The sequence below is a fragment of the Vipera ursinii genome, assembly GCF_947247035.1.
Source record: "Vipera ursinii genome assembly, chromosome: 1".
NCBI classification, from domain to species: Eukaryota; Metazoa; Chordata; class Lepidosauria; order Squamata; family Viperidae; genus Vipera; species Vipera ursinii.
Genome location: NC_139512.1, coordinates 177,555,780 through 177,581,356, shown reverse-complemented (window position 1 = coordinate 177,581,356; position 25,577 = coordinate 177,555,780). Strand labels below are relative to the sequence as shown.

General features: G+C 40.1%; 1 protein-coding gene across 4 annotated transcripts in view; it reads right to left on the bottom strand.

The window, feature by feature from the left end:
- Nucleotides 1–25,577, bottom strand: part of PARD3B (par-3 family cell polarity regulator beta) — a 574,309-nt gene that overhangs the window by 169,011 nt on the left and 379,721 nt on the right. For all 4 annotated transcript variants that reach the window (XM_083371323.1, XM_083371326.1, XM_083371324.1 and 1 more), the window contains one exon: nt 13,382–13,492. In XM_083371323.1, coding sequence (XP_083227449.1) covers nt 13,382–13,492 — 111 coding nt within the window. The remainder of the gene's footprint in view (nt 1–13,381; nt 13,493–25,577) is intronic.

Here is a 25,577-nt window from a genome sequence, read left to right as displayed (position 1 = left end):
CAATAATGACTGAAGGAGAGCTGCTTGTACCTTGGTCTTTGTGCTGGTGTCTTGACATGCCAATACACTAGTACGGAAAGCTGCCGTTCACTTTCGGGGGGAGAAAAAAAACACAACAACACCGCACGCTTTCCGCCCCGAAAATCAGCTGATTGGGCGTTTCAAGCCGTTTCAAGCGTGACTTCACTGAGCTGAATAGTGCAGGGTTGCCTGCGTGTTTGCTTGTTCCGGGTAGAAAAAACGCTGTCGACCCCGGCATCTTTTGCGGGGAGGGGTGAGGTGGGGTGGGGTGGGGTGGAGGAAGCAGTTTGCGAAGCAGCCGAAATGGGGGTGTCAAGCCGACCAGGAGGAGGAAGAAGAAGAAGAGGAGGAGGAGTGGGGGGCACGCGGCGATCCCGCTTCGCTGCTTTCGCCCGCCGCCCTTTTCCGACGTCCGCATCACTCCAGGCTCAAAGGGCGCCGTCTGAACGGAGAGTGCGGGGAAAGTGGACGTGCCGCCGGCGCCCTGCTCCCAGGCCCGGATTGGCTGGAAAACATGCCTGCTCGCGAGTAGGCAGGCGAAGATCTGGAAGGCTCGGGATGTAGGGAGGGTGGGGGGTGGGGGGTGGGGGGAAGCGAGAGTCTCCTCGGCTGGTTGGTGCGGCGGCTGCCACTTCACCCCAGCAGCCCGGGCGCGCAGAGATGCTGCTTCTCTTTCGGCTCCGCGTCCGCCAGCGCTCGGAGCGGGCTCGAGGTGCTGCTGGTGAACTTCCTTCCCCCTTCGCTTTTGCTTGCTCCGCTTCTGCTGATGTCACGGCTGCCGGAGCTCGGGAGGCTCGCTCGCCAGTCACAGCCGGGAAGCCTGGGGGAGACCGGGAGCCAAGAAGCCAGCCGCCGCGAGTGCTGCGAGGGAGCGCGGCGTGGCGGGCGGCTTTTTAAAGGGAACGCCGCCCCCTTTTTAAACTTCCCCTCCTCCTCCGCCCAGCCTTTACTCTTCTTTCCTTCCACTTTCCGGATTAGGGCTGGGGAAGGAAGGAAGGAAGGAAGGAAGGAAGGAAGGAAGGAAGGAAGGAAGGAAGGAAGGAAGGAAGGAAGGAAGGAAGGATTTAGAGAGGAGGGAAAGGGGAGGGAGGGAGGGAGGGAGGGAGGAAGGAAGGAAGGATTTAGAGAGGAGGGAAAGGGGAGGGAGGGAGGGAGGGAACAAGCAAACGCTGCCCCAAAACTGGGGCGTTTCAAGCCATGGCTCCTCCGGCAACAGTCGCTTAAGCTGCAGTTCATCCGGTTCCCCCAGCCTTTCCAAATATTCCAGGCTGGAGCATTCACTCCCTCCGCAGTTCCTCCAGCCATTACGAGCCGTTTCTGGTTAAGTTCAAACAAGTACAAGCAGATTCAAGCCGTGGCTCTTTCCGCCCCGAAAATCAGCTGATCGGGCGTTTCAAGCCGCGGCGTTTCAAAACGGCCACATCTCCCGGCAAGACCTCCTCTGCAGTTCCTCCAGCCATTACAAAGCAACTCTGGTCAAATTCAGGCCGTTTCGGTCTAATTCAGGCAGATGCAAACAGATTCAAGCCGCGGCTCTTCCACCCGAAAATCAGCTGATCGGGCGTTTCAAGACGCGGCGTTTCAAAACGGCTACAATCTCCCGGCCAGACCTCCAGCTGCCTCACCTGACAATCGGGGAGGGGAGGGGAGGGGGGGAGGAAGGAGGAAGAAACCAGCGCACCCTTCGCCCTTTTATTGTCGCAATCGAAGAGGCAGGAGAATGCGGGGTGGGGAGGGGAGAGAGAGAGAGAGAGAGAGTAGAAATCCCTATTTTCGGAGCCGAGAAGAGAAGCGCGGCTACAGCAGTCACTAGAGTTCCCCCCAAGGGGGCGGAGAAAAAAGAACTCCCGGAGCATTTCTTTCGTAAATACGCGCGCAGGCACACACTCGCCCAGCCGCGCGCTTCGCCCAGCTTCTCGCGGGGAGTTTGCAAGCCCTTCGTTTCTCTTCAGGGCCGTCAGAAGGGCGAGCAAGTCTCTGCCCTGCCCTGCCCTGCCGTGGGGGTGGAGAGCCAAGCGCGCTTGACGTTCCTGGAAACGAGAAGGGCCTGCGGAGACTGACAACAACCCGAGTGCCCAAGCGGGTCTTCTCAGCATCAGGCAAAGTAGCTCACATGCAAAACAAGCCCGGCAGAGGAGCCGGAGCAGCTCCGCTGCTGGGGGCGCGTCTCGGCCGGGCCTTGCAGGATCTGGGCCGGGCGCCTCTGCTCGCCGCTCCGGCTCCTCTGCCGGGCTTGTTTCGCGTGCAAGCTACTTTGCCGGCCGCTGCTGAGGGAAGATCTCTGGAGAGGAGCATAAGGTGAGCTGCTGCATTTCCCAGCCTCGGCTTATACTCGAGTCACCAACTTTTTCCATTTTTGGGGGGTAAAATTAGGGGTCTCGGCTTATATTCGAGTCGGCTTATATTCAAGTATATACGGTATGTTCTGTAATTCAGAACAATTTATTTTATCTCCAAGTCAGTCACAGATAGGGCTGTTATGAAAGTGTTTAAGGAGTAACTGGAAGACAAATATATTGGATCATTAGAAATAAGCAGAGGGACTGGTTAAAGGAATGAGATAAAGAATTGAGAAGGAAACAGATAGGCTCACACTCAGACACCTAGAAAGAGACCTATAAGATTCTGACATTGACTTGATAAACCCTGGCAGGAAATGAAATTATGCTGGGACCTACAGGGTACCATGGTTTCCTGTTTCATAATCATAAGGAGATCATAATCATAACAGAATTTTCCCCTTGTAATAACATGACTCCTAATTGTAAGCAATATCATCATATATTTCATATAAGTATATGTTCAGTATCAGTCCTCATCAGATGAACCCTCTCTAGTTTAAGTTTGAATTTGTCTTCTCCATATCATACACATAGTATCCTTACACACATCTGTCAGCCCTGATGCAAAAAGAAAAAAAAGAAAAAAAAGAAAAAGAAAAGAGCTTTGTAGTTGACATCCTTTTTTGGGGGGCTCACCAAGCAATTCAGGACTAACTACCAACATCATTTAATATGTAACTGGCTATTTTCACAATGTCAAGGAAACAAAACATTTTTCACAATTTATGAAAGACATTTTAAAATTCTTTGGCAGATATTAATGGAAACCTGGAGGAGGAAATATACACTGCATATGGCTGAGAAGTCAGATAGGGTAAGATAGAGCAAGGTTTATGGTTCTTTCAGCAAATTGGTGGAATTATGCTCTTCCAAAAATAATCAGGACAGCAACATTCCTAAGCATTATCAAAGGAATGATGAGCAAGGTAAATTATCAAAAGCATTTTTTAATTTAAAATGTGCAAGTTTTTATTTTGTATACTGCCCAATTCCTAAGTAATTCTGGGTGCTTAGTAGAGAGATAGTTAGATATACAACTAACTGGAGCAGCAAAAATACTAACACAAAGCAAAACAAAATGGGACTCACAATCACCCTGTTCCAAGGCCCCTGAAAATAACCAGGTCTTCAGTGATTTCCTGAATGATGTAAGGATGGGGAGACATTAAAATCTCTGAGAAGGGATAATTCCAGAGGACAGGAATTGCAAAAGAGTTGGTATCCTTTCTAGGTCCCGCAAACTGATGTCCATTATGTTTTGATGGGATCTGCAGTACACCTACTCTGCTGGGTACCGTTACTTGACCCCACCATCCCCTCCATCTGACTAGGAAAAAAAATATTTTCATCACCATCTAAAGTATACAGTAAAGAAGGTCTGTAGTGAACTAATTCTATGTGGTTGGAGAAATGTTGGAAAAAGAGACCCTCCCAAGAAGTTTAAAAGTACAATTGTCTTATATATAATAGCACAAAAGGTTTATTATAAATTAATTTCACAGCATGGTTTCACTCCCTCTTTTCCAAAGCTTTTTTTTTCCTTTTTTGTTGGAAAAGGATGCCAACAAACTGAGTGATTTAGAGCTCTTGAATCTTACCGGATGCCCTATTGTTTTCCAGTCTCTAATTACTACAAATCATCATTTACTTTGAAAAGATGTCCAGTGTGACAAGTAAGGGATGAAAAGTCAAACATCTGCAATGAAATACATCAGCACAAAAGTGGTTTAAGTACAAGAAAAAATGTCTTCAATTTAAATATTTGACTAAGCAGTATTTGAAGTTGTGGTAGTTTTGCAAATGATGGAATGTATGTATTTAGCTGGAATTAGGAACGTGGATGCATTCTGGCATGTATGGCCACAGAATTATAACAGGGTGAATGAGAATTATTGCAAACAAATTCTATGCATATAATCTATCCTATTGGTAACTTTTACTGCTTTCATTTTGGAAACTGGACACTTGACATGTTAAGTAGTCAGCATAAAATAAAACTATGACCTTGACTTGACAGTCCTGTCTAGCATCCCCCGCCCAAACTGCACATATCATAACTATCCTATGATCTAATAAGTATCTAAAAGTAATTAACTGGATTAAAAAATGCCAGTGCCTCAATCAAATATGTATTCTTATCAGAGTTCTGAGACAGGAGTAAATTGGGACATTTAAAAAACTGGGACCTCATCCAAGCTGTGATCTGATCAGGGTTCAATGGTTATAATAAATTGGAACTATTAAAACTGGGATCTCATCCAACACTTTATTTTGTCTAAACCACAGTACCGAGTGCTGCTAAGTCAGGAATATTCAGGAAATGGAAGGAATTAACCCTTACCAGATATGAAGCAAAATATGCGGGAGTGCAAGATAGAGAATATTATTCTGATGGTAACATTATGAATTAAATAATGACAATATTTCACTCTTATAATAATGTAGGATTATTTGTTCTGTTTCAGCCATATGGTAGTTCTGACTTACTCCATAAATACATGCAACTTTTTTTAGATTTTTTTTTATTTTGCCTTTATTACTCTATAAGTAATTCAAGACAGAGAACATATCTAATACTCCATCTTCCTTCTATTTTTGCCAAAGCAACCCTGTATGAGTTGGGTTTGGCTGAGACAGTGTGACTGGCCTAAAATCACCCAGTGGCTTTCTTGCCTAAGGCAGGACTAGAACTCACAATCTCCTGGTTTCTAATCTACCTTAACCACTAAAGCAAACTGGCTCTATGGATTATGGCCTTGATTGTCTCAATCTAGAGAATAAAGGCACAGGTTTTCATGTTCCTTCTGTTTTTAAATGGGGTAACATTCTTTGAAAATTAGCCACACAAGAATTTGTTTTTGTTGTATCTTCCATGCATTTTTTTTATTGTCAATGTCCAGGGAAATACAAGCTACAATAAAAAAAGCACATAACAGCAGCCCTAAATACAATAAGAGCAATGAAAACACCAGATAGACTTGCTAGTTAAAATTTACAAGTATAAGAGGAAAACAACAGAGAAGAAATAAGAGAAAATAAAACAATATCAATAAAATAAAAATAAAATTAGGACAAAAGGACTTACTAGTGATATCATTCCACGTTTATGACATCTTGAGGCTGCTTATGACAATAGCTGATGATAAAACCTTGGCAACTCTGTTTGTAATAGCAGGCTTAAACCAGCTCTCCCTCACTGAAAACCTGATCTCTACCAGAGGGTGGTATAGGCAAACCAGGGCCTAAGTTCTCATAAAAAGGATAGTAAAGAAATACCTGTACTAAGGTTTTGGGATTTAATCTGACTACAGGGGCAAGGAATCTCATTAAATGGGGTTTTATTAAACTTTGCATCCTGTACTGCCCAGGATAGAACATGGGGCTGAGCAAACCAGATTGAACAGATAGTTTGCAGGTCTAAAAAGTTTTCAGAAAGGAACCCACCCTTGTAGAGTGTCTCATGCACTAATATTAATTTTCATATCACATTTTTGGGAGGAGGGGAGGAATACAATAAATCACTGTAAACATTAGTAAATTAAAATTAGATTTCTCAGTTACTCCATGTTTTTTTCAAAATGGATCTGAATTTAGCTTATGCCAAGTATCCACAGCTGCAATATTAAAGTTCATTTTCTCAAATATCAAACAGATACATATTGATTTAAAGCGTATTAGCATGCGGCAATGCTCAGGGCTGAAAAGACAATGCAGGATAACTCTTGAGCTTTGCAAGGCTTTGTGGAATTCAAGGAAACCACAAACTTGAAATAATTTATTAGACCCCCAAGACTAACATTCATTTCTTCAGATATACAGCTACAGAAAACAAGGATTAGCTTTAGATTTTGCTTTTTTAATTTTCTGTATATAAGCCTAATTTCTGTAAGACAATAGCATGTCCATTAATACAGTGAGCTCTTTCCGTTTTCATAAAAGAGCCAGTTTGGTTTAGTGGTTAAGGCACCAGGCAAGAAGCCAGGAGATTCTGAGTTCTAGTCCCACCTTTGGCATGAAAGCCAGCTGACTGACTGTGGGCCAACCACTCTCTCTCAGCCCAACCCATCTCACAGGATTGTTGTGGGGAAAATAGAAGGAAGGAGTATTTTGAGCATTCATCACCTTACTCGTAAAAAATAATTAAATCGGGATAAAAATTTTGAGAAGGAAGGATTTCAGCATATGTTCTCCTCAAGAAGGTCACTGTAATCTTTTATTTAGAAACTAGAAGAGCTCCAAAGCAGATCTGCAGGTTCTGAGCACTCTGACTCTGAAATCAAACATGGGATTTGTAAAACAGTGCCTAACATTTAAAGAATTCTAATTTTAAGAAAGGCATCCTAATTTATTTCTTTTAAAATATTTAATTTTGATGAAGGGTTGCTCAGTTGAAGCCTTAAAAGACAGAAATACTGCCTGTCTATCACAGGTGCCAGTGGGGGGATTGCCCATATAGATCTGTGACTGGAGGATTCTTCTGAACTCATGGCTCCTAGTAAGGCAACATGGGAGTGTGTGTGCTGTGCCTAGGGGCTCCTTTGTACAGCCTTGTCTTCTGTGCCAGTTGTGGTTTTACTTAATGCAAAACACCCCGGCAATAGTAATTCACTTTCTCATTACTACCTGGTTAGATTACACAATGCTGCTACACAGGGCTGCTTTTAAAAAACATTCAGGAGCTACAATTAAGCCAGAATACTAACTGGCACCTATTGTTGGGATCATATCACACTTATGTCTCAGGCCTTGCACTAGCTTCTGAGTACAATTTAAAGTGTTGGCTTTGACCTATAAAGTCCTTTATGGCTTGGCACCTACTTATTCCCAGAACACTTATTTCAACTGGAATCAGCCCAACTTATATGGTCATATTGGAAGGAACAGTTAATAGCTCCCTAGGAAGTAAAGGGGAGGGAGGGGATTGAAGCCAAAAATTGCTGTTTTTCAGTAACTGCTTTATCCTTTGGAGCAATCTTATGGTGGAAATCAGACTGGCCCTTTCTTTGGATGCATCTAGAAATTTTTTTTAAAACCAAGCTGTTGATAAATCATTTACATTCTAGAATGAGCCATCAGTATAACATAATGATTCAACATGATTATCTATGTGTTGTTCTATTATGTTTGATTATGCCATGGTTTATTGACTGTATGTTTGTAATAAGCTTATTGTGAATATTTAAATCAGTTTTAATATAGCTTGTAAACCATTGCGAATTGGACTTGACTGTAGTGGCACACAAATGTAATAAACAAATAATCTATCCAGGGAGACACACTCTTTCTCACATACATTTCTAGACTATACTAAGATCGAGAATGGAATAACAAGACATCAGTAGCATCAAGTAGGTAAACCACAATGGAGATAACGTTCTGTTTATAAACATCCTCATAACAGCTATTGAAGTTAGGGATGAGGTTGATAGCACTCAAGGGAGAGTGGAGACAAACTGAATTCTAGTCAAAGCAATAACTAATGTACTAAACATGCATATATAAGTTGTATATGCAAAATGACTACTTGGAGTGCAGTGCTGTACCAATGGAAATGTGTATATCTAAAGAACATGTTGAAAAGAACTCACATACATATGATGAACAAAAGGACAACAAATATAGCAAGGCTAGTCTTATTCTGGAACACATTTATTCCACAGTAATATTTGCATCTATTGGTATTTAGATGACTGGATTAAAAAGTGGCTACTAAATATTAAGAACATCCCATGGAAAGGTCTGAAGACATTGCTTAGTTTGTTAGCCATTCCATGAAAAGATGTTTCCTTCATTATAAGTTTATGACACACTTAAGGAGTTCAAGAGTTTGTAAGAAACAATTTATCATATAACTCTTTCTGAACTTGAATCCAAATTGAGTCCCAGCGCAACCTTCCTGACTGTGCTTCAAAAGAACTTCTGTGGCTTGAATGAAAGAGCACTTCCCCAAGAGGCACTTTTCTTGCCAGGCAAAACAGCGACAAAGGCAGTCCAATCAGAAAGAAAATATAGTCTCTCTCCTCAGATATATTGTGTGGAGAAAAGGAAAAAGACAGAATAACAGAGTTGGAAGGAACCTTGGAGGTCATCCAGTCCAACCCCCTGCTCAAGCAGGAAACCCTATACCATTTCAGACAAATGGCTGTCCAGTCTCTTCTTAAAAATTCCCAGTGTTGGAGCATTCACAGCTTCTGGAGGCAGGTTATTCCACTGATTAATTGTTCTAACTGTCAGGAAGTTTCTCCTTAGTTTTAGATTGCTTCTCTCCTTGATTAGTTTGCATCCAAGTTTCTTGTCCTGCCTTCAGGTGCTTTGGGAAATAGGTTGACTCCCCTCTTCTTTGTGGCAGTCCTTTAGATGTTGGAAGACTGCTATCATGCCCCCCCCCTCGTCCTTCTTTTCATTAAACTAGTCATACCATACCCAATTCCTGCAATCATTCTTTGTATGTTTGAACCTCCAGTCCCCTAATCATCTTTGTTGCTCTTCTCTGAACTCTTTCTAGAGTCTTAACAATTTTTTTATTTTGTGATGACCAAAACTGGAGGCAGTGTGGTCTTACCAAGGCATTATAAAGTTATATTAACACTTCATGTGGTCCTGATTCTATAGCTTTGTTACAGTAGCCTAGGACTGATTTAAAATACCCTTTGTTGTTATGAAGGGTTAAAATAATCCCTATTCTTTAATTTTGATGGCAAGTCAAAAGAACCATGACCTGACTGGTGGGGTCTGACTGGCAGAATCTACTTCCTGCTACTCTATGACTCACACCTCTTCCTGGTTGCTGTCTGCCAGTGGAAACTCACTGATCTTTGGATAAGGATCTTTTTTCATAACTATTATAAGGGTCTCTTGCTTGAGAAGGGGGCTAGACTAGAACACCTCCAAAGTCCCTTTCAGCTCTATTCTGATTGAAAAATCTTTTTCTACCTTTCACTGTATAAACATAGGAACACCACCAAACTATCATGTTAGCAGATATGGAAAATTCATAGTAGATAGCTAACAAACCTTTATCAATATCAGTAATTAGGAAAGCATTTAAAATCTATAAAATCCAGATGAGTGGCTCAGGCTCACAATATCATTTTTCTGCTATTTCTAGACACTGCAATTGTTAAGATTTACAATAAGATTTACAATAAATTAATATCTCCCCTAATGAGGAATGTGCAACTAAGTGTGCAGAGCCTTCATTCCTGTAAATCATTTCTAAGTCTGTTCAGAAGGTAAGATAAAGTATGAAGTTTGTGAAGTCACTGGCAGCAAGATTTACAGCACAAGCTCACTGCATGGTGGTGATTGCCATTAAAATCTCAGGCCTGAACTAATTTATACATTACAGGATTAGTGAATCTTGGAGCAGAGTTATAAAATTCAGCCTTACTCTCCGGGTAAACCCTCATTATGTTAATAGAATAGCAACAGCATTAAAGTTTCACTCATCTTGATAACTTAGATAGCATTTTGGGTGTGCATTTTTTACACTAGTATGTCATAGGAAAGCTAGCTTTAGTTTTTATTCTTCATAAAATCAGCTGCTATGTTATCAAGACCTTGGCAATACATTATTTCTTTTTTGCCAGTATCATTCATTACACTAAGCTCTTGAACTACCTCCCACATGGATATTCAAAGTTTGGTAACTGAAGCATCATGCAAATGAATTACCTCAAGCATGCTAAAAAATACGTGTTCCACAACATGAATGTCTTTAGAGTCTTATATCCATTCTGGAGCAAGCCATTAAAAGCTGAACACCAAGGGATGGGAAACTGCTGCACACCGAGCAATTGCCAGAGCTGCTAAAATCTGGTTAGGTTGGTAGTGATGTTCTCCAGGCTTATGGTCTTTGTTCTCCAGACTTATGGTTCTGGGGGACTTCAATCTGCCATTCATGGCCACCATCGAGCTAACCCACATCATCTCTGGCATGACTTACAAGGGAGGCTACATGTTAGACATAGTTTTTAATCACATGACAGTGGAGACATGATCTAAAGTTGGGAAATGTTACTTGAATGTTTACACTGGAAAAATTGAAGAAAAAAACCTTCTAGAAGTTTATTTAGAAAAGGAGTAACTAAAACCAAAATATGTGCATGCGCAGACTGCAATGTGGATACATATACACAATTTACAGTACTTTAAGAATAAGAAGAATCAATGTGGATGACATTTTTGTAGTGATAACTCACTCCTCCCCCATACAGACTAAACATGCATTTTAAACACAAAGGTACCATATAAACAGACACTCTAATATTGCCATTATAATCAAGGAAAAGGCAACTGTGTTCTCTTCAGATATTTCTACTTTTAGCCAGCATGGTCAAAACAAGGTGTTGTGATAGTAGTTCAAAACATCTGGAGGCACCAAGTATCATATCCCTGCGGTAAATCATTGGAATTAATTTCTGGTGTGCGTGAAGTAGGAGGGCTTTAAGAATCATCTGAATGGGACACAAGGCACTCTACCGGTGTGATCATGATTGATAAGGTCTGCATTTCTGTTGCCTTTCCTGAGGACTTGTCTCACTCAATAAACTATTAGTAAAAGAGTGGAGCTATATTTATATAGCTCTCAACGTGATGTCCCGTTGCCTGGAGGCGGTTCGGGTCTGGATGGGGAGGAACAGACTTCAACTCAACCCCGACAAGACTGAGTGGCTTTGCATACCTTCATCCCGGGTTTATTCGGACATTCCACCTCTGGCTATGGGGGGTGAACTATTACCCCCCGTAGATAGGGCTCGCAACTTGGGAGTCCTCCTAGATTCACGGCTCACCTTAGAAGACCACATAGGAGCTGTGACTAGGGGGGCCTTCGCCCAGGTTCGCCTGGTGCGCCAGTTGCGGCCCTATCTTAGCCGGGATGATTTGTGCACGGTCACTCATGCGCTCGTGTCCTCTCGTCTGGACTACTGCAACGCTCTCTACATGGGGCTGCCCTTGAGGACCACCCGGAAGCTCCAACTGGTACAGAATGCAGCCGCGAGAGTGGTGTTGGGAGTCTCCCGATACTCCCACGTTACACCTCTGCTCCGTGAGCTGCATTGGTTGCCAGTTGTCTTCCGGGTGAGATTCAAGGTACTGGTAACGGTGTTTAAAGCCCTCCATGGCATGGGGCCGGAGTACCTTAGGGAACATCTGCTGCCGGCATCAAGCTCCCTGCGCCCTGTGCGTTCCCACAGAGAGGGCCTCCTCAGGGTGCCACCGATCAGAGAATGTCGATTGGTGGCCCCCAGGGGGAGATCCTTCTCTGTGGGCGCTCCGGAGCTGTGGAATCAGCTACCGGTAGAGCTCCGGATGGCGCCCGATCTTCGCTCCTTTCGTCGCGATCTCAAGACATTTTTGTTTGTACAAGCTGGCCTAGCCTGATGGGGATCGGAGGGGTTGTTTTATTTTTGCTCTTTTAATTTTATCTCGGGGTTTTTTAGAACTGTACTTCTATTGTTTTTAATTAGGGCAATTGTTTAATCACTTTTTAATGTTTGTATTGGCTATTTTATTCTGCCCTGTGAACCGCCCTGAGTCCTCAGGGAGAAGGGCGGTATATAAATGTTATTAAATTAAATTAAATTAAATATTAGCAGCTGCAGCCAAAGGTTGTTATGCACTGGAACTTACTTGTGTGACATGCTTGGTAAAACAAAAGCCTTCTTCTAAGCAACATTGACCAACACTGTGTTCAGAGAGATGACACATTGATATGTTATATAAAATTGACAGAGAAAATAGGAATGACCTCCTTGTCTATATGGCATAAATTAAGCCCTCCTTTGGGATTCATGTTATTCATTTTTTTTCTGTAAAGGAGAAATAAATGACAGAAAACTATCCAGGGAAAAATGGTATTTCTTTTCTTGTTTAATTGTAGAATAAAAATCAAATATTTGAGTTAAAAATATCATGTAGGTTCGCTAGCTTCTAAGCACACCTGCTGTTCCTCATTTCTGTCTCAAATGATTCCAGGTCAAAAGGTGAATAATTATTAGACAAGATAAACCAGAATTATAAAGGCATGGAACCGAGTATTTTTAATAGGTTCTTACCAATTAACTGTCACTCCGGGGATTATATTCTATTTTGAAAGAGAATTTACCACTACAAGAAATATTAACAACAATTACGCCATGTCTGTCCAATTGGAATATTAACCTAGAAACAGACGGGATCATTCCCAGAAGTCTGCCAACATTTTAACAAATGGCAGTGGTCCTTTAACAGATGGGATGCATACTCTGTAATGTGCCAGGATCCCAACAATGAACATGAGCTTCCATAAAAATGAAAGACATGTACCTTACAATTGCCAGCGATAGATTTCAGTATCATCAATGCAAATGCTGGCTAAGCATATAGACTGGCCACCAATTATTGGCATGGTTGGATAAACGTTAAAGCTAATTTTATCATTTGTGTAACATAATGTATATTTTTATAAACATTTTATAAATAATAATAAAAAACAAGTGCTGAATTTAACAAGTGATGTCAGGCTTTTTTGTGTTTCCAACTAAACCAAGTACAGGGCACAAGCTAGGCATGATAGACAAGACATCATTGGAAATGTGGCCTGTATATTATTTAATTATTTCACATATTTATTGACATAGAATAGACAATCATTACATATTATTTTTTAGATGTACGATTTCTCAATGTATGATTCTGTGTGCAACTTACATTATAACCTGGTATTTGTGACTTTTTCTACATTACTTTTCCAATATAGTCCTAAGTAAACAATTTCTTCTACATTCAATTTTTAAAAGTGAAAGTAATCCTCATGTACATTTTAAACTCAGTTTACCCAAAACGCACTGACAACTTTTACACACAGATGCTGTTTTGTAACAATCTTCCCATTAAGAATCATAGAAATTCTTGAGTACCTACCGTAGCATTTGCTGGCCAGTGCTCAGCTTTCCTTTCCACTGAAGACTAGCGAATAAGAAGAAGAACACACAAACACACTCACACGTAGACAAACACACAAGCACTGAGCTCACCTTTCCCGTTCCTCCTTCATCTTTTCTAGGTCAACTTCTTTGAGTGTACTTTGCTTGGAGTTTCCCTTCTGATCACTTTTTACACCTTTATCCTCTTTTTTCTTGCCAAACCTGATTTAAAAATGAAATTTCATATTAAAATAAGCCAGAAATATTATGAAAGTCTTAAGAGCTGATTTAAACAGACTGATTTAAGCAAACACAATACATTCGATAAAGCTGACTCAAGGAACTTAGATTTTATAGAGTATAACTTTTCCATAAATTTTTCATTATAATTTCCATTTTTATTGTTTTAGAAATATTTATCTTTTATGATTTTAATGCTTTCAGTGTTGCAAAACATAATCACTTTGAAAGGAGATGGGCAGCAAATTAATTGAATGAATGAATGAATGAATGAATGAATGAATGAATGAATGAATGAATAAAGAAGGCATGTAGGAGTATCTATGGAGATTCTCAGTCATCTAGGTCATGATTGTCCCAAAGGTGCTTTTACACGAGGCAACTGAACTTTCTTTTTTCTCTTTGAAGACCTTCTGCTTCTCATCCAAGAAGCTTCTTCAGCTTTGACTGGATGGTGGGGAATCTTCAGTCAACACAACATAAGTGCACACTTCAAACCCAAGAATACACTAAGGCAGAAGCTTGTCCACCCTAAGGATAAAACACCCAGACACAAACTGAGCAATATGATATATGCAGTACAATGCAGTGAGCCATGTTCAGATCTGTACATTGGGGAAACAAAACAACCACTTCATAAATGTATGGCACAACACAGGAGAACAAACCCACCAGGACAAGATTCAGCAGTCCATTTACATTTAAGACAAAGGCCACTCTTTTGAAGAAAGCAAAGTCCACGTTTTGGACAGAGAGGACTGGTGGTTTGAAAAAGGGGTCAAATAGGCCAATTATGTCAATATTTTTTTTAATTGAAAAGTTTTTCAGTACATTTTTAAATAGAAAACCCCTCCCCTCCCCTCTCCCCAAACCTCCCCAACTCTCCCCTCCCCTCCCCCCTCCCCGACTTCCCAGAGCTAAATACAGGGTATAAAAATACAAACAAACATAGTTTAAAATTTATTTATTTTATTTATTTTAATCTCATTTATATCCCGCCCTTCTCCGAAGACTCAGGGCGGCTTACAATCTAAGCACAAATTAAATGTGCTTAGCAATAGCCTTCATTCTATGTATATGCCTGCTTATTAGGGCTTTCACACACACCCCAAGCGGCATTATTACAAAGTCAGCTTAATTGCCCCCAACAATCTGGGTCCTCATTTTACCTACCTCGGAAGGATGGAAGGCTGAGTCAACCTTGAGCCTGGTGGGATGCGAACCTGCACTAATTGCAGGCAGCTGGTGTTACTTAAGGAGGCATTAGCCCACTGCTCCACCAAGGCAAACAACAATAAAATATTAAATTCTATCGCACTTTAACTCTTAATAAAATAACTACAAGCTAATTATACATCATATAAATCCGCTACTTATTCAAATGCTAAATGAAACTTTTTAGCCAATTATGTCAATACTGAACAGCCCTCTTTCAACAGAGGAGGAGGGATACGTCTTCAAAGGAAGTCCAGTTGCCTCATGAAAAAGCACCTTTGGGACAAGGCATTTAGGAAAATCTCTAGGGACAGTCCAAGAAGGAGAGCAATTATGTGGTAGAAATTATGGGAAACCCTAGTTCTGCCAATTTCCCAAAAGATGAAAAACCCTGGCCAACCAGTATCAAAGATACTTTAAAAACATGAGCAAAGAGAGTGAAATCCCTAAATACTTTAGCCCAAAGTCAGTTATTTCCAAGCATAAAACAAGGTGATGAAAACATATGAAGTAAACTCAGCTTCAAAGAAAACAACAACCATTTAATGGGAAGATTCTCTTAATTTCTTTTATTAAATTATGTGGAGGAGAGCCTTAAAAGACCAATCCAGTTCTGTCTCCCAACAGTTTACTGTGATTGTTTTGAGGGCTTTACTGGGCCATTGGTGCACCTTTGTAAAGATGGAAAAGATCCCTCCTCAGACAATTAAAATTACTACTTAAATCTTCAGGAGAATGGGGCTACCCTGACACTGAGCAGTTACAGTCTGGAATTATTTCTTAAGCCCAAATTTTTACTCATCATTCCCTGCATAATTTGAATGCATGTATAACCTTTTCTTAATTGATTCACCATTTATTTCTAATGCTGTATTATTAATAAATATATTATTCTTTCTTGTTTTTGTAAAATTAGCAACGCTAACCATTATCTCTTTTCATTCAAATGCTACCTGGTGCTAATAGACCTTTATAAAAGGCATTCAATAGGTATGTTTCATACATGCGCACACATAGCGGTATGAATGTGTATGTATAAATTATATTTATGAATATTTTGAATATGTGCGTATCTGTATGTATGTATCTCTATAAAAATAAAATGTTCAGGACATTCTTCAGTTATTTTGGGTGTCTCTAGAAAATACTGTTTTATTCATTAAGCATCTCTCCTGTTTCCCAAAAACGTTGGCATTTTTTCAGTCAGCAAAATTGAATTCCTGACTTTAATTTCATTATTATATTACTTGCAATACTACTGAATTCCAATAATGAGTCTCCAGCTTACTATAGTATAAAGCAAGTCTCTAAAAGGAAACCACACAATACTGCTTGAAGACTCCATGTATTAATTGCCAATTAAAAATATCTTGTTCTGTGTAAATTCAGCATTTGCATAAGTATGTGCACTAGGTGCTTACACAAAATAGCAGAGGTTATGGATATGGATATCCCTTCATATACTGATTGTCACAGAGTAGACAAAGCACCAATTTATGATAATACTACTGCTATTATCTGCAGTTTTTCTCTTTCTGAGTTCTTTCCAGTATTCTTGTTCATTTTTGCTCTTTTTTGGTAAAAATATAAAAGTTGAATGGGGCATGTATGAATTATCTACAGTAAAAAAAAGTAATAATACAATCAACAATGAATAGGTGCTGAATGAATGTGGGTACATTGCAAAAATGAGTGATCAGTTCAAAGGACAAATATTTAAATGGATCATGAAGAAGGAAAGTAACATTATTGTTGAGAACCAGTTTGGTGTAGTAGTTAAGGCACCATGCTAGAAACTGGGAGATCATGAATTCTAGTTTTGACTTTGTGCTTTGGGAACAAAACCAGCTGGTCACCTTGGACCAGTCACTCTCTCCTAACCCTAGGAAGACAGCAAGGGAAAACCATTTTTGAAACTCTTGCCATGAAAACTGCAGTGTCTAGACTAGGCAGTTGCCAGTAGTCAAGAAAGACTTGAAGGAACTAGAAGTGTATATACCAGAGAGCCTGTTTTTTTTCCTTATTGTATACCGTAATATTTTTATTGCTAGTTTTTTTTTAAAAAAAGATGTATAGGTTCTGTTACATATTATAAAACAATTGCTACTCTCTTTACCAGCAGCTAGGAAGAAGAAATTATATGGTCTCAAAACATGTAATTCTGTTTGGGAATTCCTGACTGATTTTGCTCAGGCAAAAAATATTCCTTTTTCCAGACCCATCACGGAGCACATTGCTTATGGGCCAAAAGGAATGAAGGGAAAAGAGCAGGAAATAATCAATTCAAAATAAGCAGAATGTTTTAGTGGAAGGCAAGCACCTGCCTAGGGATAAGCATCAGCAGAAGTTTCACTGAATAAAAAAAATACTTCTTTCTCTCTAGTGAATTCAGATAGGAGGTCTAAACACTGTTCTGTAGAGAAATCTCCACTTCCTTGAATTTTTAGCAGGCAGAAATATCATCAAAAAGAGTTGAGTATTTGAGATAATCAATTATTCTATCACATAATAACTTTACAAGCTTAATCAGATAGTGTAAAATGGCCCTCCAGCTAATTCTGGAAAGATCTGAATCTAATAGCAGCCCAGAAGAGAGCTTTCTTGTCTAATACATATATACATATTAAATGGATAACACATTGCTTTCAGAGATGCTGCGTTCTAACCACACCATGTTTTATTGTTCCTGCTCTCCTTCCCCCCCTTCCTAGTTTTATTTAAGCAGACCAGAAGTTTAATATTTGATTTTGCCTATGCTAAAGTTTTTACCAAGTAATAGTGCCCCAGTCTTTCTATGGTTATAGGAACAATACAGAAGATGGACCAAAATAGAAATAAATTGAAGTTGCTTCTCTTCCCTCTTTAGACCCTGATGCTGCCTTTTTTACAAATATATATATCATGGAGAAAGCTAGGGAGTTCCAGAAAAACATCTACTTCTGCTTCATTGACTATGCTAAAGCCTTTGATTGTGTGGTTCATAACAAACTCTGGCAAGTCCTTAAAGAGATGGGCGTACCAGACCATCTTATTTGTCTCTTGAGAAACCTATATGTGGGCCAAGAAGCAACAGTGAGAACTGGACACGGAACCACTGATTGGTTCAAAATTGGGAAAGGAGTCCGGCAAGGCTGTATAATGTCGCCCTGCCTATTTAACTTATATGCAGAGCACATCATGAGAAAGGCAGGGTTAGAGGAATCAAAAGTTGGAATTAAGATTGCCGGAAGAAATATCAACAACCTAAGATATGCAGATGATACCACTCTAATGGCAGAAAGTGAAGAAGAACTAAAGAGCCTCTTGTTGCGGGTGAAGAAGGAGAGTGCAAAAGTTGGGTTGAAAGTTAACATTAAGAAAACCAAGATCGTGGCATCCGGCCCTCTCAATTCCTGCCAAATAGATGGGGAAGAAATGGAGGTAGTGACAGATTTTATTTTCCTGGGCTCCAAGATCATTGCAGAAGGGGACTGCAGCCAAGAAATTAAAAGACGCTTGCTCCTCGGGAGGAAAGCAATGGCAAATCTAGACAGCACACTAAAAAGCAGAGACATCACCCTGTCAACAAAAGTGCGTATAGTCAAGGCTATGGTCTTCCCAGTTGCAATGTATGGCAGTGAAAGCTGGACCATAAAAAAGGCTGAGCGCCAAAGAATTGAAGCCTTTGAACTATGGTGCTGGAGAAGACTCCTGTGAGTCCCTTGGACTACAAGGCGATCAAACTGGTCAGTCCTAGAGGAGATCAACCCTGACTGCTCTATAGAAGGCCAGATCCTGAAGCTAAAACTCAAATACTTTGGCCACCTAAGGAGAAGGAAGGACTCACTGGAGAAGAGCCTAATGCTGGGAAAGATTGAGGGCAAGAGAAGAAAGGGACGACAGAGAATGAGGTGGCTGGATGGAGTCACTGAAGCAGTAGGCGTGAGCTTAAATGGACTCCAGAAGATGGTAGAGGACAGGAAGGCCTGGAGGAAAATTGTCCATAGGGTCATGATGAGTCAGAGACGACTTTGCAGCTAACACACACACACACACACACACACACACACACACATATATACACATACACACACACACACACACACATACACACTGTATATATCCATCCCCCAAACTTCATAGTAACACCTGGCAATTATAACAAGTAGATACTGTAACAAGAAGAGTGCTATTAGATAGTGATGTATTATTATTGTCAAAATCTGGATAAACTGAAGTGAGATTATATACTAATGGACTGTAAGTAAATCCAGATGAAAATAGCTCTCTTTGTTATTTTTGGCTTTATACCAAAACTGTGGGAAGTTGCATAGTACACCTGCCATACCAAATATACTGCCTTTTTGTAACCTTGGTTCGATTTTTAAAAAAATAAAAATAAAAATCTTTTTTTTTGCCTTTTAGAAGATTTTTACAAAGTTCTTCCTGCTAGTTTTATATCAAAGCTGATGTCTGTAAGTTATCTGGTTTCCAAACATTCAGGTGTCAAAACTATGGCAGCAAACATGATACAGTCCTCAGGAGACATGCTCATCTTTAAGGTGCAACAAGAGTCTCTAGGCAAGAAAAAAACCATCAACAACTTCCATGAGTTCAAGCGCTCAGCACTCTTTCCTCCAATTTTTTCCCATAACAACCCTGGCTTGCTTGGCTCCTTCATATGTGCGATGAAGCCTCCCACATCTCGAGGCCTTGGTTTTACTCTGCAATTTAGTTTGTTAGATCTGGGCTGCTACTAGATTCAGATATTTCCATTAAATTCAGATATTTCCAGCATTTGCAATTATAGGAAAGGAATGGAGATGTTAGCAGCCCTTGATGTACAAGAGACATAAGATGATATAGTAACAGAAGATTCCTAAAAGGCTTGTCTTTGAAAGAGTACAGTGGAACTAATAATTCCTGCCACTTTATATCTTAAGAAAAATCCCGGCTATCAAATGAAAAATTGCACTTATTCAAAAAATGCTAAAGAGGGGCAATTTATATGAGTTCCAAAAGACTATTTGAAACAAACACACAAAAACACCCAGTACCAAGCCACATTTACTAAGTTGTTTCAGTTATTTTTAAAAACCAACATTCTCATACTATCCAGAAATATACAGTAGATGCTTCCTGATAAATAGTGATAATGTTAGACTGATAGTTCAATTAGGAGAGAAAAGCCTCCTGTGATGAATGAAACCACTGGGTATTTAATATATTAGGCTTTTCAAAATGGTTTCCTCAAACTATATGAAAAGGAGACAGAAAATAAAATTAAGAACATTCTGGCCTTCGGCCACTCTGCGTAATATTATGGGAGCATCAGCTGAAATTTGCAATAAGCTATGAAAGCAGATACAGCTATAATCCATTAGTATGCAGCTTGCAATGGAATGGCAATATCCAAATGCACTAGGTGTATTAGCTGTGCATACAAAAGCAGGAAAGGATTCTCTTTTCTGCAATTCCCAATCAAAAGAGCAAAAATAGGTGAGTCATCCCAACGAGAAAAATCTAAAATAATGCAGCCAAGAACAATTTGTGCAGTCGCAATGAATTCCCCTCTCCTGATATTACCTTTAATAGATTACCTTTAATACAAGTTTTTAAATTTCATATCTGGTTGCAAGAACATCAATAAATTGTTGGTGTTGCCCAGAACGTTTTGTTGCCATCTTACACAAACCATCTCAAATAAGGTATAAAAACAGAAGTATAGAATTGTTCTGATCCAGCTGGATAGTCTATCAACATAACAACCCTGCTTGACTCAACCTGGCAAGATGGAGTAACTTTGGGTTTTTGCGCACACACACACACACACACACACACACACACATCCCAGGGTCTGATGATTTGTCATCTCTGATTCTGGATGGGGTTGCAGTTCTCCTGACTGAGCTGGTGTGCAAATTGGGAGTCCTCATGGTCTCACGGCTCCTGCTTAATGAGCAGGTTGGTGGCTGTGGGAGAGGTATCTTTGCACAGGTTTGTCTGTGGCTCCAGTTGCATCCTTTCCTGGACAAAGAGGCCTTGCTCATAGTCACTCATGCCTTAAGTCACCTGCTGGCTGGAGTATTACTATGTGCGTTACATAGCTTGCCCTTGAAGACAGTGAGAAGTTACAACTGGCCCAGAACATAACAGTACATAAGAGTATTGGGTGTCCATAGGTTTACCCATGTTACACTTTTGTTATATAAGCTGTACTGGCTTCCAGTTTTCTTCCAGGTGCAAAATTCAAGGTGGGTGCAATTCAAGGGACGTGGTTATTTGTGGGACCACTTTTCCCTAAGAATATCTGCCTGTCCTAATAGATCTGACAGGGTGGGCAGGTTCCAGGTTCTCTTCCTGAAATTTTGGCATCTAGCAGGATCTTGGAAGTGTACCTTTTCCATGGCTGTCCCACCTTGTAGAACACCCCACTGCTGGTGATTCTACAGCCTACCACTCTCCCAGCCTTTGGAAGGCCATTAAGTCTTGGCTTTTTATTAAAGTGCTTAGGATTGTGTGGGTGGACACCATGAAAAGAAGGTAGCTGAGCCTGCTGTGGATCATCCCAAGGGGGACAATAATAATGCAGGTTTTTTGTTTATTGTTTTTATGTCTGTTTTATTTATTGGCTTTCTGGTTGTTATAAGCTGCCCAGAGTTGTTTAAGATAGGCAACCATATACATATTTTAAATAAATAACTAAACTAAATAAATACAGAGAACGAAACTTGAATACTTTAATTTTCCATTTCAAAAAAACTGTATCCATCATTTAAATATCAAAAGTACCATAAAACAATCTGTTGCTATATTTTATCATCTCTCTTATCACAGTTGATAAAGGAGAAGCAATATTTCTCTGATGCTGTCTCAGGCAACCCTAAGTGCTGATTGCTACCTGGCCCACTGACACAGACTTTCCTTTGTTTCATTTTTTTAATTTTGAGGCAGGCTAAAAATGAACTTGCTGTTCTGCAAACCTACTTTGTTGCTCCCGTGATGAATTTCTTACACACAAGACTGGAAAGCGGTGACCATGGTAACATTTCATTTCTGTGCTGAAGAACTTGTTTCCACATCTCAAATGTGTTGATATTTACTTTGAGGATTAAAGAGCAGGGAGGTCTGCAAAGTCCCTAGACTTCTAATGTAGGGAAAACATCTGCTGGACAGAGTCCTAAGCAGATTGCTGACTAAATTCAGCAACTGGGAATTCTTTTGGTTAATTAGGTCTTCCATATCGTAGATGTCACTGGAGCTAACTAAGAACACAATGTTATTTGAAGCATTTTGCGAGAAAAGAGCATTAACTCTAAAAGGTCAGTAACAGGAGAAAAACAATGTAATTCATACTAAGAGGTTGTCATCTGTAGAAACTCAAACTCAAAAACCTGTTTGCAAATTCCACAGACCAACCCACCCACCCCAGCCCCAAACTTGGAGGGCGATGGTGAGGAAAAACTGAGATCTATGAGTATATACAAAATCAAAAACAAACGGAATGGCAAAAAGAGAAAAAGTAGTCCAACATTTGGCTGTGTTCCTCAAACCTCTGGTTTAAGCCACAATGATATATGCCAGATGATTTCTAAAAACTGTGGTCTCATCAGAATTTCTTCCCCATTTCTGCATTTTTAGATGGTGTTTTCAACAGAAGGATTTCTTTCTTAAATATTAACAGGTCTAACACATAAATAGAAGAAGTTGACTGTAGACATTCATTTTCAGTGTACTTCCATCTAGGAGCCATGGTGCACAGTGGTTAGAATGCAATGGTGCAGGCTAACTCTGCCCACAGCCAAAAGCTAGATCCTGACTGGCTCAAGGTTGACTCAGCTTTCCATCCTTCCGACGTCAGTAAAATGAGGACCCAGATTGTTGGGGACAATACGCTTACTCTGTAAACAACTTAGAGAGGGCTGTAAAGCATTATGGAGCGGTATATAAGTCTAAGTGCTATGGCTATTGCTATTGCCTGCAGAAAGCACTATTTTTGCACGGAGCTGAAAGGGCATCAATGAGAGTATCAGATGTGCCTTTCTTTCACTTGCAACCACTTATCTGTTTTTATTTGGCAAAGGCATGTAAAAAGTCTAGGTAGATAAAGGAAGAGATACGCCTGTGACACAACTATTACAGACCATAGTTATAATGTCTTAGCACAATCAATGTAAAATAACCAGTCAAGGAACAATGGGACCATAGTAAGACACTCCCAAACTTTTAATAATAGACAGCCAATGAGATCCCCAAGAAAACCAACAAAATTGAATCCCTCCCCCCTTTGGGCACTGACCACCCTGTAAAGGGGCCAACTCAGTTTCTCTCTCCCTTAGCTAAAGCTGAAACTCTGAACTTGGCAGAAACTTCCCTGATATTTCACATGTCATAGCTAAAAGCAACTATAACTTCAACTAACTCTGACAAGTTTTCTCTTCTACCCTCTTAATTTTGATGCCTCTTTATTCCACCCTTCCTATGGCTTAACAGAAACTTTATACATTGATTACACGTGGTGCAAGAAACCACTACGATTTATAAATTCAGCATTTCTACCTTAGTAAATTCTACCTCCTGATGTATCTCCACAAAGCCTGACCTGAAGCTGGGCTGAAATGGACTAGATCAGACATGTCAAACTTGCGACGTCATGTGATGTTGCGCAATGTATCAGGACAGTTTTGCCATTGCCGGCAATGGGGTGGGCGTGGCTTCCGCATGACGCATGCGGCCTGCAGGCCGGCAGTTTGACACCCTTGGACTAGATAAACTAGATAAATTCAAATATGTTAGAAACATTAATAATAAGAATAGCCTTGCATAAAAAGCATACACAGGCATGCATAATGACTTTTATAGGACTAAGTAAGGTGGCCATGTGTCCAGCTGTACATAACTGGTAAGACCAAGTAAGGAGGAACAAGATGGATTTCAGTAAGGGATAGTTAATATAGCCTGGGTAAATACAAAAGCTTGCAAGCTGTAATATAGGAATTTAAACAGTGTAAATTGAGGCAGAGTTTTTCGGTGTTTTCCTTCAAAACTCTCATATCTTTCAATTGCCTTTTCCCAACTTTTCCACAATCTCTCAATAGAAGAGATGTATAATAAATAGGACATGCTTACTTGAGAGAGTATTGAATAAACTGTAGTCTATATAAAAAATAGACTTTCTGGGGCATGTGGCTTAATAAGTATGATTATCTGGACTGAAGCAGCCATTTGACAGCACACGGGCCACAGTTTCCAGGATATAAAACTACAGCTCATATTTCCTAAAAATGTTTGGTGTAAACATTTCCTCTGTGGGCAAAAAAGAAGCTTGCTCCTGGGGAGGAAAGCCATGGCAAATCTAGACAGCACACTAAAAAGCAGAGACATCACCCTGCCAACAAAAGTGCGTATAGTCAAGGCTATGGTCTTCCCAGTTGCAATGTATGGCAGTGAAAGTTGGGACGACAGAGAATGAGGTGGCTGAATGGAGTTACTGAAGCAGTAGGCGTGAGCTTAAATGGACTCCAGAAGGTGGTAGGGGACAGGAAGGCCTGGAGGAACGTTGTCCATGGGGTCGCGATGGGTCGGACACGACTTTGCAACTAACAACAACAAGAAAAAGTTCTGTATCACATTTTGTTTCTTTCAAGTTACAATTGTAGACAGAAAAAAATAATAAGGGTTTAGTTTCCCCTACTCAGTTCAAGCAAAATAAAATATTCTGAAAACATTCCCAATATTCAGAAAAATATAGAGCAACAAACACAGAGTTACATTTAAATGTAAGTAAAAAATGAGTAAGAAAGATAAAGATACTAATAAGGTATGATTTTCAGGTCCGCACAGGGACTATAAAAGGCTTAACTGCCACGACTGCCTTGTGTCTTAAGTTATTTTATCACTCCGTTTTACAGCAGGAGAAATACTCACTCAGAATGGCACTGTACTTTGATTAATTACTTTCATACAGAGGCTTTTACAGGATATTAGCACTGGAGTGAGTCAGACAGGCTGCCTATGATTATCAGCCCAGACTCATTTTACATTTATGTTAATAGGGGTTTTAATGAAAGAAATCTTTTACATTTTTAGTGTTTTTCTAACTATGTAAAAGCTTTCTGGCTATATTCTTATTTATTGGGCAGAAATTATGAGTGCCATATACAGCAATTGTGTGCATCTTGTTGAAATTATTGCATGAGTTGGGGGAAAAAATGCACAGTAAATCACAATGAAGCTCTTACTCTGTGAATAGTTAAACAGACCTTCATCCCTACTCCCTGGGTGTGAATTAATACACATAAAGCAGGAATTTATTCCAGAGAAAGCATGTCTAGTTAACTCTTTAGCTATGTCAATCAAAACCCATCATCTTCATTTTCATTTATAATACTAATATAATTATTTATAATACTAATATAATATAATATAATATAATATAATAATTTAATTTGTATACCGCCCTTCTCCCGAAGGACTCAGGGCGGTGAACAGGGCAATACATAATAAAAAACCAGATACAAAAATTAAAAAGTAATTAAATAACAATGCCCGTAATAAATTAATACATATTGAAGTTAAAACTGATTACAAAACCCAACCCCAACCCATCAGACCAGGCCCTCTTGTTCAAAAAGAAAGGTTTTGAGATCGTGCTGGAAGGAGCAAAGGTCGGGGGCCGTCCGGAGCCCAACCAGCAAGCGGTTCCATAGGTCTGGCGTGCCCACAGAGAACGCTCTCCCCCTGGGGGCCACCAATCGATATTCCTTGATCGGAGGCACCTTGAGGAGGCCTTCTCTGTGGGAGCGCACTGGACGGAGGGAAGTTGTTTCTCTGAAGTAAAAGCAATTATAAAATTAAGTGCATATTCTTAATT